Source organism: Panicum hallii, chromosome 9 (genome assembly GCF_002211085.1).
Source record: "Panicum hallii strain FIL2 chromosome 9, PHallii_v3.1, whole genome shotgun sequence".
NCBI lineage: Eukaryota > Viridiplantae > Streptophyta > Magnoliopsida > Poales > Poaceae > Panicum > Panicum hallii.
Genome location: NC_038050.1, coordinates 8,751,628 through 8,768,563, shown reverse-complemented (window position 1 = coordinate 8,768,563; position 16,936 = coordinate 8,751,628). Strand labels below are relative to the sequence as shown.

The window sequence follows — 16,936 nt, the reverse complement described above, 5'->3', positions numbered from 1 at the left end:
TTGATAAAATCAACCCACAATTCTAATCCTGAAAAACCCTCGGATTTTAATTAAATCAAACCACAACTCTTTCCATCCATTATTTCTACACGAGCAACATTATAAGTACAATTTGAACACCAAAATATGTTGAAATCAAAAGTTGTTCAATATAGAATTTGATCAAAAAATTTAAAACTACAACTTTATTATAGAGAAAATTTTAAAATTCAAAAAAAATTCGAAATTTTTTTGCACAAATGCTTGCATGCGAAAACATCTTCAAATTTAAAAGTGTTCAATACAAAAATTGTTTAGAATTTCAAAATCTACAACTTTATTTTATTATATAGTACAATTTTAAATTCAAAGCATTTTTACAATCCATCCGCATAAATGTTTACGTATGATCCATTCTACCTAGGATTCGAACACCGAAACATCTTTACGTTAAAAAATTTTGAATACAAAAATTCCTTAAAGTTTCAAAACCTTAAGCTTTGCTACCCAACAAACTTTTAAAATAAATGATAACAAAAAGTACTATAACCAAAAATACAAAATATAGATATTCCCTTTCCATATAAAAATAATATCCTACTTTAATAGTAGTGTCACAATAATAAAATGTTCAAAATACATACTAAGTACATCTGCAAATTATGACACCAACATATACCGTAATTACTAAAATTCGGCGATATGAAATACGGGCTCTTGTGCAGCGAAGCCGCGCGCCTTTCGAGTGGCTAACGGAATCTTGGAACCCCGTCCCGGCCGCTGTAACCATGCTGACGTGTACCGTAGTCACAATCGTGTGGCGGCGCATGGTCTCTGAAATCTGAATGCTCTCAAAGTCAACACCATGGACAACTCCTCTCGTCTCTGGTCAAGCCCGCCGGCTCGTCCAAGTCCGGCTACATATACCTGCCGGACTGCCGGTAACGTGGCGGCCTACTCGAGTTCGAGGTGTTGAGGCGACGGCATGGAGGTCCAGCAGGGAGGAGCCCCGGCGGTGGAGGTCACCCTCCGCGAGTTCACGCTGTCGGACGCGGACGCCGAGGCGTTCATGTCGTGGGCGTCGGACCCGCGCGTGGCCCGCTTCCAGCGTCGCGACGCCTACGAGCACGTCGACCAGGCCCGCGGCTACATCGCCGGCCACGTCCTGCCGCACCCCTGGTACCGCGCCATCTGCGCTGGCGGTGTGGTGGTGGGTTCCATCTCCGTGAAGCCGGTGCCGGCCGAGGACGGGCGCCCGTTCAGGGCGTCAATGGGGTACCGCGTGGCGCACGCGCACTGGGGCCGCGGCGTGGCGACGCGCGCGGTGCGGGCGGCGGCGGAGGCCGTGTTCGCGGCGTGGCCGTGGCTGCTGCGCCTGGAGGCCGTGGCCGACGTGGAGAACCCGGCGTCGCAGCGCGTCCTGGAGAAGGCCGGCTTCGTCAGGGAGGGGACGCTGCGGAAGTACATCGTGCTCAAGGGCAGGCCCAGGGACATGGTCATGTTCAGCCTCGTCGATACGGACCGTCGGCAGCAGATGAAGCCTGTGGAGGCCAGCGGGCCGTAGATGGGCTACAATGCTCTGCTCTGCTCTCTCCCTGGGCTTTCCTCTGCATCGCACCACTCGTAGCACATTTTCTATCTATAAAAGTTAAGAACCGTACGAATTTTTAAAGTGAAATGGAGTAAGGAGTGAAGATAAGATATAAGATCAGTCGTAGTGCGTGCAACATTGTTAATTAGCAGTGGCATCATGTTCTTATCCATACCACCGATCGACCGTGACACGTTTGATGCAAACCGCGGCACAACCAAGTGCGTGCAACGAATTTTTACGGCTGCACCGATGCGCACGGCTCGAAGGCAAAGCTAGCTCATCAACCAGCAATGGAACCGCCGGCCGGCGACGGCGACGCGCAGGACCGGCAGCGACAGGACGGAGACCCCACCGCGGCCACGGCGCCGGTCGTGTCGCTGCGGCCGCTGGGCCTGGCGGACGCGGACGCTTTCATGGCGTGGGCGTCGGACGACCGCGTGATGCGGTTCCTGAAGCGGCCGCTCTGCGCCACCGCCTGCTCCCGGGTGGCGCAGATCCGGGACACCGTGCTGGGCCACCCGTGGTTCGGCGCCGTCTGCGTCGGCGGCCGCCCCGTGGGGCAGGTCTCCGTGTGGCCGTACGCCGACGAGGGCGGCCGCAGGGCCAACCTCGGCTACGCCCTGGCGCGGGACCACTGGGGCCGGGGCATCGCCGCCGCCGCCATCAGGATGGTAACTACTCGTAGCTACCCCTCTGGTCGATCGACTCGATCGTTCTTGGACCATGGCGTTCTTCGTGATCGTCGTAACTCCATGCGTGTGCAGGTGGTGGGGAGGGTGTTCGACGACCTGCCGGGGCTGGAGCGGCTGGAGGCGGTGACGGACGTGGAGAACGTGCGGTCGCAGCGGGTGCTTGAGAAGGCCGGCTTCCAGAGGGAGGGGGTGCTGCGCAGGTACATCGCCGGACGCGGCGGCGGCCAGGCCAGGGACGCGGTGATCTACAGCTTCCTGTCGTCCGACCGCCTGTGATGCCATGACTCGCAATGGTCGCCGTGGCTCGCGACAGAATGGAACACAGCTTCATGTGCTGCTGCAAAGAAGGAATTCTGAAACAGAAATGCCTGGTTCGATCATGCTTCCTTGAACTGAATCGTCGTAGCCTGGCAGAGTTGCAATGGTTGAAGAACGATGGAATTCCCCCTGAATGTTGTGGAAACAGCCTACTAAAAGTGCATAAATTTTCGTTTTCAAAAAAGAAGTGCATAAATTTGATGGCAAATAGATTGATTGGTCAGAAACCTTTACCACTACAAATAACCGAGGTTGTGATTTCGTTGGCTGACCAGTCAAGGTCTCCTCGTAATGCAGGAATTTCACTGGAATTGGTTTAATTTCTACTCCCTCCCGTTTTATAAATATATGACATATTATATGTATAACCATAGAGAGTATATGATTTCAGAAAAATTCCCTGTTACAAGAGAGACCGAATGGTAGTGTACTGATGTTGTGACAAAGGAGGGAAACAGTGCACACATCACTGTAACGCAAATAGAAATACTCCATCAGTTCCAAAATATAGTTCGTTTTGACTTTTCAAAGTTCGTAGATTTTAACATGGACTTAGACATACATTATATCTAGATGCATAGCAAATACTATGAATCTAGAAAAGCTAAAACAAGCTATATTTTGTAACTGAGTGGTATACGTTTCCTTCTATCAACTCCCAATTTGCATTTTCTAATAAATAAAAAAAATAGCGCAGTACACACAGTCTCAACAGAAAAAGGGAAAGAGTCAAGTCGCTCCGGTGAATGACGTAGATAGGGTATTTGACTTGATGACCTTGTCAACATTTCTTAGAAAATACTAAAAAGATGAAATTTATTAGACAATGTTGGACATCATCAAGTTCGAATATCCTGATTCCTGACTTCTGAGTACTACGCTCCATATTAAAACGACCAAGATAACCAGGAATTATTTGACCCATTAAAATACCTTTTCCAAAAAAAGAGACTGATGGCATTAAACAATACCCAAAACTTTCTTCCTTTCATCCGCGAATCTTATTAAGGGGCAGTAGGGATGCAAGTGGCTACCTAATAGTGTTTTATGAGTTAAGTAAATAATTACGATGGCATGTCTTTCTAGTTTATTTCTTCTTCTAAATTAATTATGCATAATGTCATTCTAATTTATTTTATCAAATTTTTAATCGATCTAATAACTTAAAATAAATATAACTTGCATCGTAAGGGGCAGCAAACATTAGCTGTCGGAGTTGATTATCTGGCCTGAATAAACTGCAGTCCATGAATGATGTTGGTTGGGTATTGGACTATGTGATCTTGTCAGAATCTCTTAAACAATGTTCCACGTAATCAAGTACAAATATTCTGACTTCTGAGTACTACACTTCATACTAAATCATCTAAGTTAATGTAAATGCCCTAAAAATTATTCCATCCACTCCATATTATAAGTGCGGCACACATTAGCTGTGCAGAGTTGAAAATTTGGCTTCAATAAACTGCATTGAAATATCTAAATGGAACAATAATGTAAATGCCTTTTTCTTTAAAAAAAAGAAAGAGACACACTAGCAGGCGAAATCAGATGAAGTCAAAACTGCATCTTTTCACTGAATCGGCCGGCCAAACTGAAGAGCCCAAAGAATCACCTGTCACTCTATCAGCTAGCCAAAAAAACGGCCACAAACCTCCATGCGAGTGTCTCCAAGAAAAGTTCCATGGTCAAAAGCTGCAGTGTCCTCTGCCATGATTAACAACTGCTAAAGCACGAGCGCTTGATTCAAAATAATTCCATATACTGTGCCAACGCAATGATGCAGAAGAGTAGCAGCAACCAAAGGCAGGGGAAAGGGGAGAAGAATCAAACAGTTCACAGAACAAAGCATGCAGCAGATGAGTGAACTCATAAGCAATGCCAGGACAAATCGCAATCAGCATCGGTCCAGCACACTCCCAGGGCTCCAATTACAGGAAACACTATGATGATTAGGGGTTGTTGAGCTGTTAGTATACTTGTGGGGGCTGCTGCAGTTTATTACAGGTGATTGGCAGGGTTGCTGGCTGGCTGGCCCCAATGAGCTAGCCCAGCTGCTACACCAAGCTCCACCCAACCTGTGAGGGAAACTTTTCTCAAGATGCCTAGCTCTTCCTTTGTCCTCTGAATCACTGAAAAAGTAGTTTTCTCCAACATCTTCCTTTTGGCAAATTGATATATTGTACAAATGTGATACTGATGGGTGATCATGCACACAATATGATGATTGACACAAAAGAAGCACATCAAAGGGGCTAACTTTTCTTCAATTTGGTTTGGAATTCACTCTGGGAGTCACATGAATAAACATAGAAGTAGAACAGGAGCATCAGAACTTGCAACTAACCAGGAAAGTCGCATGAACAACAAGTCCAGATCATCAATCTGCAACCTCTTACAAAAGTGGGCGCCAAAGGTCTTTAATCCGCAAAAGACTAAATCATTCCCTCCTCCATGACCAAAAACAGAATGCAATCTCGCAAAGGTGACACAACAAAAAGGAAGAAAAAGAAGCAAAAAAAAAACGTGTCTCGGTTATTCAGGATCATCGTGCCTTCTCCTCCACTAACATCCTCCTCTTTTCGATCATCGTCTAGCGCAAATTGTCCACTGCTTCATCGAAAAGCATCTCCTGGTACCGGCACTCACTGCTGCAGAATGCTTTGTCACCTCTGGAGAAAGGAGAGAAAAAAAGGGCCAATTATATCATAACACAACAGTGATGACCTAACTGCTGGATTATAAAATGCGTACAACTTTCCGAGACAACTGCCCTGTTCATGCTATGTCTTTGAGAACAGCATAGGCACAAATAAAACTACTGTGCTCGAGGAATTATAGCATCAGAAGATGTGAACCAAAAATGTTTTGGGAGCACATATCAAAGCTAGTGTTTAGCACTCAAATGGATCATATGCAGCAAGCAAGGAAAAATGAGAACAAGATATAGCGCCAATCACTTTCGCCATCTTATCCAAGCAAACTCTGTATATCTTTTGGTAACAAGAGGCTGTCAAACTCGCAACTACGATGTCGAAACTTTTGTTTTTGGTGATGATAACTGGTCCTGCTCATGGTCAGGAGTTAGGAGTAGGAACACCAAGACCAGCACAGCTTGGGACGCGGACCTCATTTAGCAACATCAATGGGTGCCAAATAATTTAGTCCCTTGGAATTTGTTAGTATAACCCCCTGCACTAGGAACTCCTTTGCGTAGTTTTCTATGTGAAAGCGAAACATAACAGTCGAGAATTATAAATGTTAAGCAGCTACTCCAAGTAAACACAGGGAGTTATTGATGCACAATAGCACTGTATTTTAAATATGTGGCTTAAATAAAGAGCAAGTCTCCCATCGAAAGCAACAGGGAATCGAAACATCACAATCATAAATGGGCAAGCAACTTGTTTCCGGTGAACAGTGCCTAGTATTAAATTAAAAGGGTATCAAACTATCAGTGAAGATTGGTGGGGTAAAAGCCAATATAATCTTGATAAGATCCACTGAAGATGTATTGTATAACCCCACTCCAATCAGAAAGTCATAAACGACTCTAACATTAGAACCACTCATCAAGGTCTCCCCAGGCAATGATGGAAGCCATCTCCATGTCAAATAAATAGTACATTAAGAATGCAATACTTTTTGCCTTAAATCAATTCGTGTCAGACATACAGGAGTATTCATTACATCTAACTGACTAAACAGCAATTACGAAATAGGGCCCCGTTTAGATGCATTGCAAATGTTATAATTTTTACACTCTCTCTCCATCACATCAATTTTGGGACACATGCATGGAACAGTAAATGTATGTAAAAGAAATAACTAATTGCACAGTTTAATTGTACATCACGAGACGAATCTTTTAAGCCTAGTTAGACCATGATTAGATAAAATTTGTCAAATACAAACGAAAACGCTACAGTAGCAAAAAGTTCCAAATGTTATACAAACTTGCGATCTAAACGAGGCCTAGGTGTCATTGTGCATTACTGCATAGCCAATAGGAAGAACAAGCACCATGAGAACATTAGGCATTTTCAATTTTAGTTTCAAATACTAAGTTCACTTTACCGCTGCACCCTTTAAAGTTTAAACCTTAAACATGTAACACATGAACTGCGTGGAGGTTTCTCTGAATGTGTTATTTTGTTTTTGTTGCTGTGCGGTTCAGATCTAGCGGATCATGTTCCCAAAGTTGGCGTCCTAAGATTAGAATATCATTATGTAATTTTCAGTAGTCTGACGGAGATTTCACCTTCCTAGTATATGAACAGATCATTTATGCTTGTAACATTGTGACTTGTGAGCAAGAAGCAGAGAAACCCAAATGAATCACTGAAATACTGTGACTAGTTCTTCAAGACTTCTAGTGTCAGTAGCTGAAAAATAGCAGTTATGTTCTGAACCGTCAAGAACCCAAATGGATTTTCATTCAGAAATCATAACTGCAGAAACAGAAGGAAACTAGGAGATCATTCTCACCGATAGATGAAGATGTCATTGCCGTGCCCAAGTTGCTTGTTGCATGCGTGGCAAGAGCTCAAGAAGCCACTCGCCACAGCCGCGCCGGCGCCTTTGTCCATCTTCTCGACGAGCACGTCCCCGCAGCTCTCAACTATGCAGTCGTCGAAGATGTGCCTGGTCCTCGGGTTGGGGCCTCGCGAGATGACGCAGGTGTAGTCCTCCGACATGGCCATTTCCCCGGGCGCCACGGCCCCGGCGAACACCCGGGCGGACGGCGAGCTGACCACCTCCGGCAGGAACCTCCTGGCGGGCGACAGCACCGCCAGCTGCGCGTCCCGGTTCTTGGCGCCGAACTCGATCGGGGAGGACACCAGCTCGACGGCCCTGCCGGAGGGGACCTGGATCCTGAGCTGGGACCCGAACACCACCTTGCCGCCGCCGAGCTTGGCGTCCCCGTGGTCCCGGAGCACGTCGGCGAGGCCGACGCCGGCCGGCAACGGCGCGGCGGCCGCGTCCACGTGGTGCGCCCGCCTGAGGCTCCGCTCCGACAGGAACGGGGGCAACGCGGAGCAGCAGAACTGCTTGGTCTCGAGAATGGAGGTGGGGCTCATGGCCGACGAGGGGCCCTCGGAGGAGCCGTCCAGGAGCCCCGCCTGGGGCAGCGCCATCGCCATGAACGGCCTCGGGGACGGGAACACGGGGGCAGCAGCAGCGGAAGAAGACGGATGCCTCGGCGATTGCGCGGCGGCGGCCGTGGCCGCGGGGGGCTCAGCCACGAGGCCGCCTGCTCCTCCTCCTTGCTTGGCACCGCCACCAACCGCTCTCCTCGATCTGTTGCGCAGCATGGCGTCGCGTCGCGTCCCTGCGCTGCGCGAGTGTGGAGCAGGCAGGCGGTGCCATCAGCAATGATGAAAGGAGAAAAGATGGCAACTTCTGCAAGCGCTTTTGTTGCGTAGTCGCTTTAAAGAATGAACAGAGACGGCGCAGAGGACGAAAAAAGCTCACCAGAAAGCGGCCTCCTCCTTGGATGGATCAAACTCCGGGCAGCGATGGCTGGCCGCTCCTACCGCCTCCGCATTGCCCCGGCCTCGGATTCGATCAGAACCCAAGCTTCCACCCGCTCTCCCTCCCAGCGACGCAGGAACGCAAGCCGGCCGGCTCCGATCGACGAGACGAACGGGAACGAGAACGAGGGAGGAAGAGCACACGGATATCGGTCAAAGAAACCACGCTGAGAGACGGGACCAGAAACTGTCGCTGGAAACCGCCGCCCGGATCGGAAAAAAAACCCAAGCCCGGGAGGGAAAACCCCGGAAAGGCGTCTGCTCGATTCTGCGGTTCTTGGGCGGTGGGTGGGGCTCGTGTATTTATACGAGGTCCGGAGACTGGATTTTTTTTTGTTTTCTCGGGCTCGGCTAATCTTTCATTTTCCCCGGGGGAATGGGGAGAACTGTTCGACAGCAGGGGAGGGGTTTCTTCTTCCTCCTCGCAATTCTCCTTTCCCGGGTGGGGGGGGGGGGGGGGGGGGGGGGTGTCGTATTTAAAACCTGCACACGCGCGCATCACCACCAATTACAGACGAGTAACAACAGATCGTCAGGATTTTTTTCCGCTATAATTTTTCCGGTTGATGAATTCGTTGCGATTTATTCGTCCGATGTGATGTTTGGTGATGATGCAAGTGCAATGGCTTAACCACCACTGGTTAATTGCGGTCGTACTTGCGATCATGACTGCGCTACCATATATCTTTTACATGATAAGCTAGACTGAACCACAAGTTGTGGCAAAGCGGTGACGAGGTTTATTCTGGGTTGAGACGAATATTAGGCTTAATTCCTTCAGATCCATATGTATTAATCCCTCCGTTTTAAATTATAGATTTTTTTAGCATTTCTAGGTGCATAGTTCTTGCTATGGATCTAGATATAATGCACATCTACATGCATAGCAAAAATAATGCATTTAGAAATGCCAAAACGATCTATAATTTTAAAACCAGGGAAAATGAGTACTATCTTCTTTTAAATGTATTAGCTAAACTTCTTTAACTTCGACTAAATTTAGAGAAATGGATCTACGTACATTACCAAATAAATATACTGTTAAGAAATAATTTATGGTGGATCTAATGATACGTTGATGTATTTTTCTATAGGCCACAAAAGTGGGATTTAGAACAAAACTATCACAATTTTAGATGGAGAGAATATCATGGATCAGCCATATATAGTGCCGGTATATTTTCACCTCAACCAATATGTATTAAGAGAGAACAGATTTATCAAACAAAGCCTAAAGATATACACATCTATGGAGAAAAATTAGACTCCTGGTAAAAAAAACCATATGAATTATGTACACTAAATTTCCACTAGTTTCCTTTTTATTAGTGCCTTCTCATTGGGCCTACGTATTTGTTAAAAATTATAAAAATCCAGTAGGGTCCTCCATGCTGTTCCTTAAAGGAAACTGGATGAATTGTGTGCAATTGTCACCTGTTTTACGTACGTACATGGGTGGAGTGGAGTGGATGCATGATAGAGGAGAGCATGCTGGCAGTTTAGCATGGCGCAAATGTCTGACAGCAAATAGCGTCGTCTAGCGCCTTGTAGCGCGCGTGTTCTTCAGGATTCTCTTTAGGCCTCTTGCAACCAACAGTAATATGAGTAGTAGTGATGAAGGGCCAAGTCACGCGAGCCTTACACTTTTCCATGTTAGTGCGCGATTTCTATGTGGTACTACGTTTGAAGAATTCTTGAAACAATAGCAACTGTACATGAGTTTAGATTCTACATTCATATGAAATTTCAAAGTAAAAAATGATTTCGATAAATTGTATATGGGTAAGAAGAATCATGCCTTCGATACAGAGGCAGGCATGATGGGCATTAAGGTAAAAGCCTAAAAGGCGAAGTTTTACAAAGACGCGAAAAGATATGCAGCCTAGTGGTTATAAGAGTCTCGGCAGCATATTAGGTTCTGAGTTCGACTCCCCTGAAAACGAAATTGAGCTCAAACTTCGAAGATGCTCATAGGGGTATATTTGCATTGTAAGTATCTGAGTTGTACTATGTAATTGTAAGAACACGCTATGCACGCACACACAACAGCACCCCTGCAAGCTCCTTCACTGCTATGCAGGAAATACAAATAGATGTCTGTGATGACAAAAAGGGCTACAACTACAAGACTTAGACGTGACAATGGCATCACTAGCTTACCATGTTTCCAGTGAAAAGCAGGCTGCAGTTGAGATAAGGACACTTGAAACATTGGGGACATATGGAGTACAATATATCGATACTAGTATATCTTTTTACATAGATTGATAGGCATGTCACTCCAACGTACAAAGTTTTTCTGCAATCTTGGTTGCCTTGGTTTCATAGAGGTTGATCTAGCAGATTTTTCTTCCATCTAATTAGTACCGAAGCCCTCTTTAGAATGCAAGATTCGTTTTTTGCCCGAACAACTCGGGGGCGAAGCCTCACCTAGTGACCTACCCAATATATTGATCGAAGGAAACGTTACATAAAGGGGGTTACAACCCAACCCAAGAGCTAGGCCAAGAGAAAGAGAGGAACAGTGAGAGAGATGGCTCAGGGTAAGAAAGATCATATTACATCCTTACAGACCGAGCTCCATGCAAGGAGTTCAGCTCTGTATCGGTGACTCCAAACTTGAGTACCTTGGAATGCATGCAAGATTCTAGAAATGCATGAATTGGGAAAAAAAACGTAGAAATACAGAGCCCTAACCTTTTGAACCTTATGGATTAAAGAAACATAAGGCACTGCGAGAATGGTGTTTGGATGGAGCACATGATCGAAAAATACTTCTTTTGCACGAATGATTCATTTTTTGTCCCCTTTTTTTTGTTTACCTTTTACTATCTAGGTGTGATATTCATCTCGCATCTATCAATGGCGTCACAGTGCATTCGTACGCAGAGGTCCATCGCATCGATCGGCGATATAGGTGCAGGCGGCACGGCACGTACGTTGCGCTGGCAAGTCGCAACGCATGCATTTACTCCTAGAAAAGAGGTCAGCTCAGTTCTCAGCCGTGCAGTGCAGCGCAGGTACGGCCTGCTACTTCTGTGTTGGCTCCGGGCGAGCACAGGGTGCATCGATTTCGTGACAGAAGACTCTGCAAAGAGTTTGAAGTTTCAACGCAACCACGCAAGGCTGGCCACTTCGCGGTTCGCGCGCCCCCGTTTGTTCATGAGTTCATCGTCGTTCATGTCCATGTCCCTGATGATGACATGAAGATGTCACCGAAAGCAGAAGCAGCACAGCTAAACCTGACCCCCGTATGTAGAGTTTGACCTTTCTGTGATGTCATCTTGTCACAGGGTTCGATTTGTTATGAGCATTACTAACCTGGTCCCGTAGAGCTCGACCCTCTCTTCGGTGAAAAAGGAGAGGCGAGCTAGTAGTAATCTTCTTTAGTAGCACAACTATTCCAGAATTGAGTTTGGAGCGGCGGGCGCGCATCTAGGAGGTGAGCTCAAACCGTACACCGCCGTTCGAGCTCAGAAGATGCATTTACACGCGCACAGGCGGCGGCAGTAGCAGTAAAAGCGTCGCGGTGACTCCGCAACGAAGAGAGCTTTCCATTTCACCCCTACGGGCCTTTCTAATTTCTTACCGCCGCCTGCTCCCCTCCCCCATGTCGGGTGGAAACGGACAGCCGCGCCCGCGCGGCGAGGCCCCGCCCGAGCGTGGAGGGTCCCACGCCATTCCCTTCCCGTGCGGCGTCCTGGGCCCGCTCTACGCCCTCGCACGGCCACCGACGGCCCGGGCACCCCCACCACTCACCCCGCGACTGACCTGGCGGCGACGGGCCGGATCCGACGGCCTGGATGCGAGCGCGCCGGCGCGGGCGGCTGCCATACCACCGCTCTCCACCAGGCACCAGCGGGTAGCGGCGCCGGAGCGTCCGCGCGCGCGCGCGGAGGCCGCCGCGTAGGAAATCCGGCTGCCGGCGGGCGGCGGCGGGGGAGGACCTGTCGGGGAACGGCTGGCCGCGTCGCGAGTTTGGTGTCCGGCGATTGCAGCGAGTACTCGTAAGGACGGATCGGACGGCGCGGCTTCCGAGGCGTGGGCAGTGGATAATTATGCGTGTCCGGGCGGGGTGAGATGAGGGCTCTCGCTGTCCCCGGGACCGGGGCACGGCGTGGCTGCGATATTTTTAACATATAAAATATTGAGTCCTTCATAATTCCTTTGTTCTACCATGAAAGCCTACCTGGACCCATGCATATGCATGAATTCGCTCTCAAATTGTACAGTAGGACATAGTATCTTCAGCCACCATCCCATGCATACACAGTGCTACCAGCAGAGGCAGCGGTAGCTGCAGCACTGCACTTAAATAGCCTAGGCAGCAGTAGGCACTAATGCCCCCCGTGAAAAGATTCATTAGGCTGACTCCAACGGAGCAGCCATCCGGGCAGGCAAAGCAAAAATGGCTCCCACGCGGGTACTGTAGCGCTCGGACTGGTGTTCCAACGGATCAGCCATTTGAGCCAGCCAAAATAGCGGCAGGAGGGAGAAGCAGCTAAACTGGATGGTACTGTAGCGCTAGCGATCGACGCCGCGCTCCTGGGCCCCCTCCCCCACCCCCGCCGCGTCCCCTCCCCGCGGCCGCGCACCGGCCCCGCCCCCCTCCCCCCCCCCCCCGCGCGCCCCTGCCCCCGCAGCCCAGAGCCCGCCGCCGCCCGCCCCCCGTCTTGCCGCCGGCCCCGCCCCTGCCCCCGTCGCCTTCCGCCCGCCGGCGCGCCAATGCCCCCGCCGCTTTCCGCCCGCCGCCGCGTCCCCTCCACCTCCGCCGCCGCCGCGCCCGCACCCCCCCCTGCGCCCCTGCCGCCTTGCCGCCGGCCCCGCCCCTGCCCCCGCCGCCTTCCGCCCGCCGTCGCGCCCCTGCGCCCCCCCACCCCCGCCGCCCGAAGCCCGCCGCCGCCGCCGCGTCCCCTCCACCTCCGCCGCGTCCCCTCCCCGAGGCGGAGCTCCTCCTCCTCTGCCGCCGCCAGCCCGCCGCCGCGCCCGCACCCCCCCCCCCGCGCCCCTGCCGCCTTGCCGCCGGCCCCGCCCCTGCCCCCGCCGCCTTCCGCCCGACGCCGTGGCCCTGCGCCCCCCCCCCACCCCCGCCGCCCGGCCCCCGCCCGAAGCCCGCCGCCGCCACGTCCCCTCCACCTCCGCCGCCGCCGCCAGCCCGCCGCCGTCGCGCCCCTGCGCCCCCCCACCCCCGCCGCCCGGCCCCCGCCCGAAGCCCGCCGCCGCCGCGTCCCCTCCACCTCCGCCACCGCCGCCAGCCCGCCGCCGCGTCCGCACCCCCCCCCCCCCCCCGCGCGCGCCCCTGCCGCCGCGCCCCCTACCCCCGCCTTCCACTTTCCTTTCCGTGGCGCGAACCAGCCTGGCCCCAACGTGTCCAGCTATTTTAGCTGCTCCGTTGGAAACAGCAGCTCCATCGATGGCAATATAAATTTGACGGGGCAGCCAAACTCCAGGATGGATGGCCCAAATGCCTGCCACCCGTTGGAGTCAGCCTTAGGCACCAATAATTTATCCCTGCTCCTCCCTAACAGTGAGCGGAGCTATCAATCTAGAGACTGACAGCATAAATATACGCAACAGAATATTTCTGTTGGTGACCAGTATTTTAACAAGCTTCGATGCAGCAATTATTGCCTCCCGGAGGATGACACTGACAAGGCAGCAGTGAACCGAACCATTATATTAATTATACCCGACTACGGGCGCGATCGCAGGTGAAAGTTAAATGTTAGATTTTAGCATCTATTAACACGCTAAAATTTTCGAATCTTACCTAATATTTAGCCCACTCCATACTAGTGCTAAACTTAGGCACTAGCACTTGGATCCAAACACCCACTTGCTCTTCAGTATACTGTCCTTGATTCTTAAAAAAAAGAAACACTATATACTTGACCTATAATATACTCTGTTAGACTGTTATGCAGTATCTATTACTAAGGTATCGCCTGAATATTGAAAACCACTTTGTGTGCAGGGCTTGAATAATTGCACGGTCGGTATAGTCGTCTAGCGTTGATACTATAGTTCATCCACTAATGCATTCAGAAAAGGGGCATGAAAGAAGCTAGCCCACAATGCACTTGCCAGTTGGAAAAGTTCACATGCTTTGTGTTGAGGGGGCGAAAAAAAGATGCCAATTCATGAACCGAAATTCTGGAGCGCATACTTGTGGCCCTTTTAGCTAGTGCCGCAGGTTGTTGTCATGTTGGCACTTTCTCTCTGATCTGTTGCATGGATGTTACCAATAAGGACATAACCAGCTGCAAGAGGAGGATATATGCTGCTTCCATCTATATGATCATTTTCCGCATAAAAAACAGCTAGATGGATGATTTTTTTTGTTATATATATAAGTTGTGACATCCAAAGTCTCTGAGGTTTGGAAGAGGTAGGCCTGGCAGTTGCAGTTGTGACGACCTTGTGGCAACATTCTCCACACCATCGTTTCCAGCCAAAGGGTGCAAGAAACTTCAACAGGGTCAAGAGATTGACACCCAACAAAAAAAAAACTTTTGCAGGAAGTTAAGAGATCTTGACACACTGCTTTCTGCTGCGGGTCTGGTGATTTGGCCGTTACATGAAGGAAGGATTTTCCCTAGTGGGAGGAAAAGGGATAGGCCACCACACAGTGGCTACCACCAAGTGGTGTCTTATCTAGTGTGTGTTTGCTTGGTGCTTTAGTGTAGGCCTAGGGCCCAAGGACAAAAGCTAGGGTCAAGTGGATTAGAATCAATGGCTACTGATGATGCCTAATGCTAACAAAAAGCCTTGAACCAGAAAGGAGGAAAATAAGAGGATCTAGATTCTAGAAGTAGGGGGCAACCCAGCTCGTAGTACTACCACTACTGCCTTGAGCCTACTCCATGTCTCATGCCATAATTTTTGGCAATTTTGACCGGAAAGTGGTATTGCACACTCTGGTGAAAAGAGTCTCTCCAGCACGGCATGCACGCCAAATCTTTGAATCAAACATGGAGCAATCATGCAGATCCATGCATGCATAATGCACACAAATGATTGTATGATCTGCCTGTGATAAATATGACTGCAGCATATACGAACCATCCCATGTGGCTCATGACAGTAGTCGTTGTTGACAGAATGCAACCTTTTTATTTTCATCTTCAGGTCATTTATCAGGTAAGTCAAAAGATGGATGGGGACATAGTGTCACCACCATGACCCACAGCCCATCTGAAAACCCAGTGAGGCGAAGCACTCCCATTTGTGAAGCTGTCCTGCTCAGCTGCTCCAAGTGGGTGATTGGTGAATTTGTCTCATGATGTTGTCTGTCTGAGCAGAGTAATTCTTTCTGAGGTAGTGGTTACCAACGTGTGGAGCGTCCTAATCACCGAACAGCGTCTTGTTAATACTAGAATTGTCCTAGACAGTTAATCCAGCGAATGAGGTTGGAGACAGGTCATAACTGATGTAGAGCAGATGTTACTCCTGAAATGGTATAACATCTCTCTTTTTTTTTCTCAAGTGGCACATAGGAGTACATGGGGGGGTTGAGTTGATAGGCTGACACTGATGCAGAAAAATTAGGCCGGTCTGAATCAAATAATTGAGCTCTTCTTATTTACATCATAGTGTCCCTTCAATGAATCGTGTTCTCCATCAAATAGAAAGTTCAGAGCATTATTAACTCACAGATAATTCTCTGAACTGGCCTGAAACGTGTTTTCTGAACTAGGAGGAACATTGCACATAATTCTACCCAATGGTACTTCATCAGTTGAGTTCTCACAAAAGTGCAGTAGTTTGTTCGGAAAAACTTGAACAACATATCCATTGTTCCATACCCATTCAATTCGGTCCGTGAGGAGCACTGTTCTAGATCAGATTCTTCAGAACACAGAGGGTAGAGAAAAGCAGAGATCACATCCAACGCACACGTTTTCTTTCCGTCTTCCAGTTCCCTCCGTCCCTGTAGCCTGAAGGAAAAGCTCACCACTGCCCGGCTAGCTGCAAACCCTGCTGCAGCCACTGATCCTGGCCAGTCGTCGTCAGCGTCAGCGTATCCGTACGAGCAGGGGCAGCGTCTCCGTGTACGTACGTCCGTACCGTGCGCGCATGCATGCGATGCATGCCAGCGCAGTGCTAGGAGAGCTGCTCATGGAGACATGGACCATGCACGAAAAAGAAAAGAAAAGAAAAGACGCCTCTTTTTTGTGTCAAGCCCCCAAGGCCCCAACCGAGAGTAATGCGCGCGTGCAGCTTTCGCTGGTCACCTCAAGAGGCCATGGATGGACATGGTTGGAGGCGCTGAGCTCGCTGAAACATTGCGGCGTTGCTTCGCACTCTCAGCAGGCAGCTAGCTAGGCAGCATCTTGCCCCCACACAGGCCGCACGAACACACGGCGCACGGCCGCACCTAACGTATCACGAGCCCAGTCTAGCTACGACGAGCACCGATGTGAGCTACCAGCAGCTCGTGGACACCTCCTGTTGCCGTGCATGCTGCCGATGCAAGAGAGGAGAGGGTCGACGTTGATGTACAGGCACATGGATCATGACGGATGAGAGACGGGAGAGGGGCCAACTTAGTGATTGCAATGGCGAAGATGTGTGACCGGCGTACACGAACGATCTGCGTATATCATCATGTTTTCGTGGAAGCTAAGTATGGCACCATCCCTGTTTTAGAGAAGCTTCATTCGAGTGTAAGATCCGGCATCTGCGTTGCGTGAGATGAAGTTTTCATAGTAACAGTTTTTTTTAAAAAAAATTGGCATATGTTTTCACACGTTTCCGGTGAGCCGGTGAGATTTCAAATGCAGTATTTCAGACAACTCCAAAGCTGAGGTTTCAAGACC

General features: G+C 49.4%; 3 protein-coding genes across 4 annotated transcripts; 2 read left to right on the top strand and 1 right to left on the bottom strand.

The window, feature by feature from the left end:
- Positions 1-743: 743 nt before the first annotated feature.
- Positions 744-1,661, top strand: LOC112878245 (uncharacterized N-acetyltransferase p20-like). The gene has a single exon (XM_025942685.1). It carries the CDS (start codon positions 965-967, stop codon positions 1,541-1,543), a length of 579 nt encoding a protein of 192 aa, XP_025798470.1. The 5' UTR covers positions 744-964; the 3' UTR covers positions 1,544-1,661.
- Positions 1,662-1,766: 105 nt separating this feature from the next.
- LOC112877194 (uncharacterized N-acetyltransferase p20-like) lies at positions 1,767-2,894 on the top strand. The gene is made up of 2 exons (XM_025941412.1): positions 1,767-2,244; positions 2,338-2,894. The coding sequence occupies exons 1-2, from the start codon at positions 1,864-1,866 to the stop codon at positions 2,539-2,541; spliced, it is 585 nt and encodes a 194-aa protein (XP_025797197.1). The 5' UTR covers positions 1,767-1,863; the 3' UTR covers positions 2,542-2,894.
- Positions 2,895-4,831: 1,937 nt separating this feature from the next.
- Positions 4,832-8,551, bottom strand: LOC112873758 (protein MARD1). Of its 2 annotated transcripts, none has more exons than XM_025936805.1 (3): positions 8,059-8,551; positions 7,072-7,920; positions 4,832-5,255 (listed from the first exon to the last, which is right to left on the bottom strand). In XM_025936805.1, exons 2-3 carry the CDS (start codon positions 7,896-7,898, stop codon positions 5,177-5,179), a joined length of 906 nt encoding a protein of 301 aa, XP_025792590.1. In that variant the 5' UTR covers positions 7,899-7,920; positions 8,059-8,551; the 3' UTR covers positions 4,832-5,176. The 2 variants fall into 2 exon arrangements, with proteins under 2 accessions (XP_025792590.1, XP_025792591.1); XM_025936806.1 differs by having other exon boundaries at positions 7,072-7,915.
- Between the last annotated feature and the right edge of the window lie 8,385 nt (positions 8,552-16,936).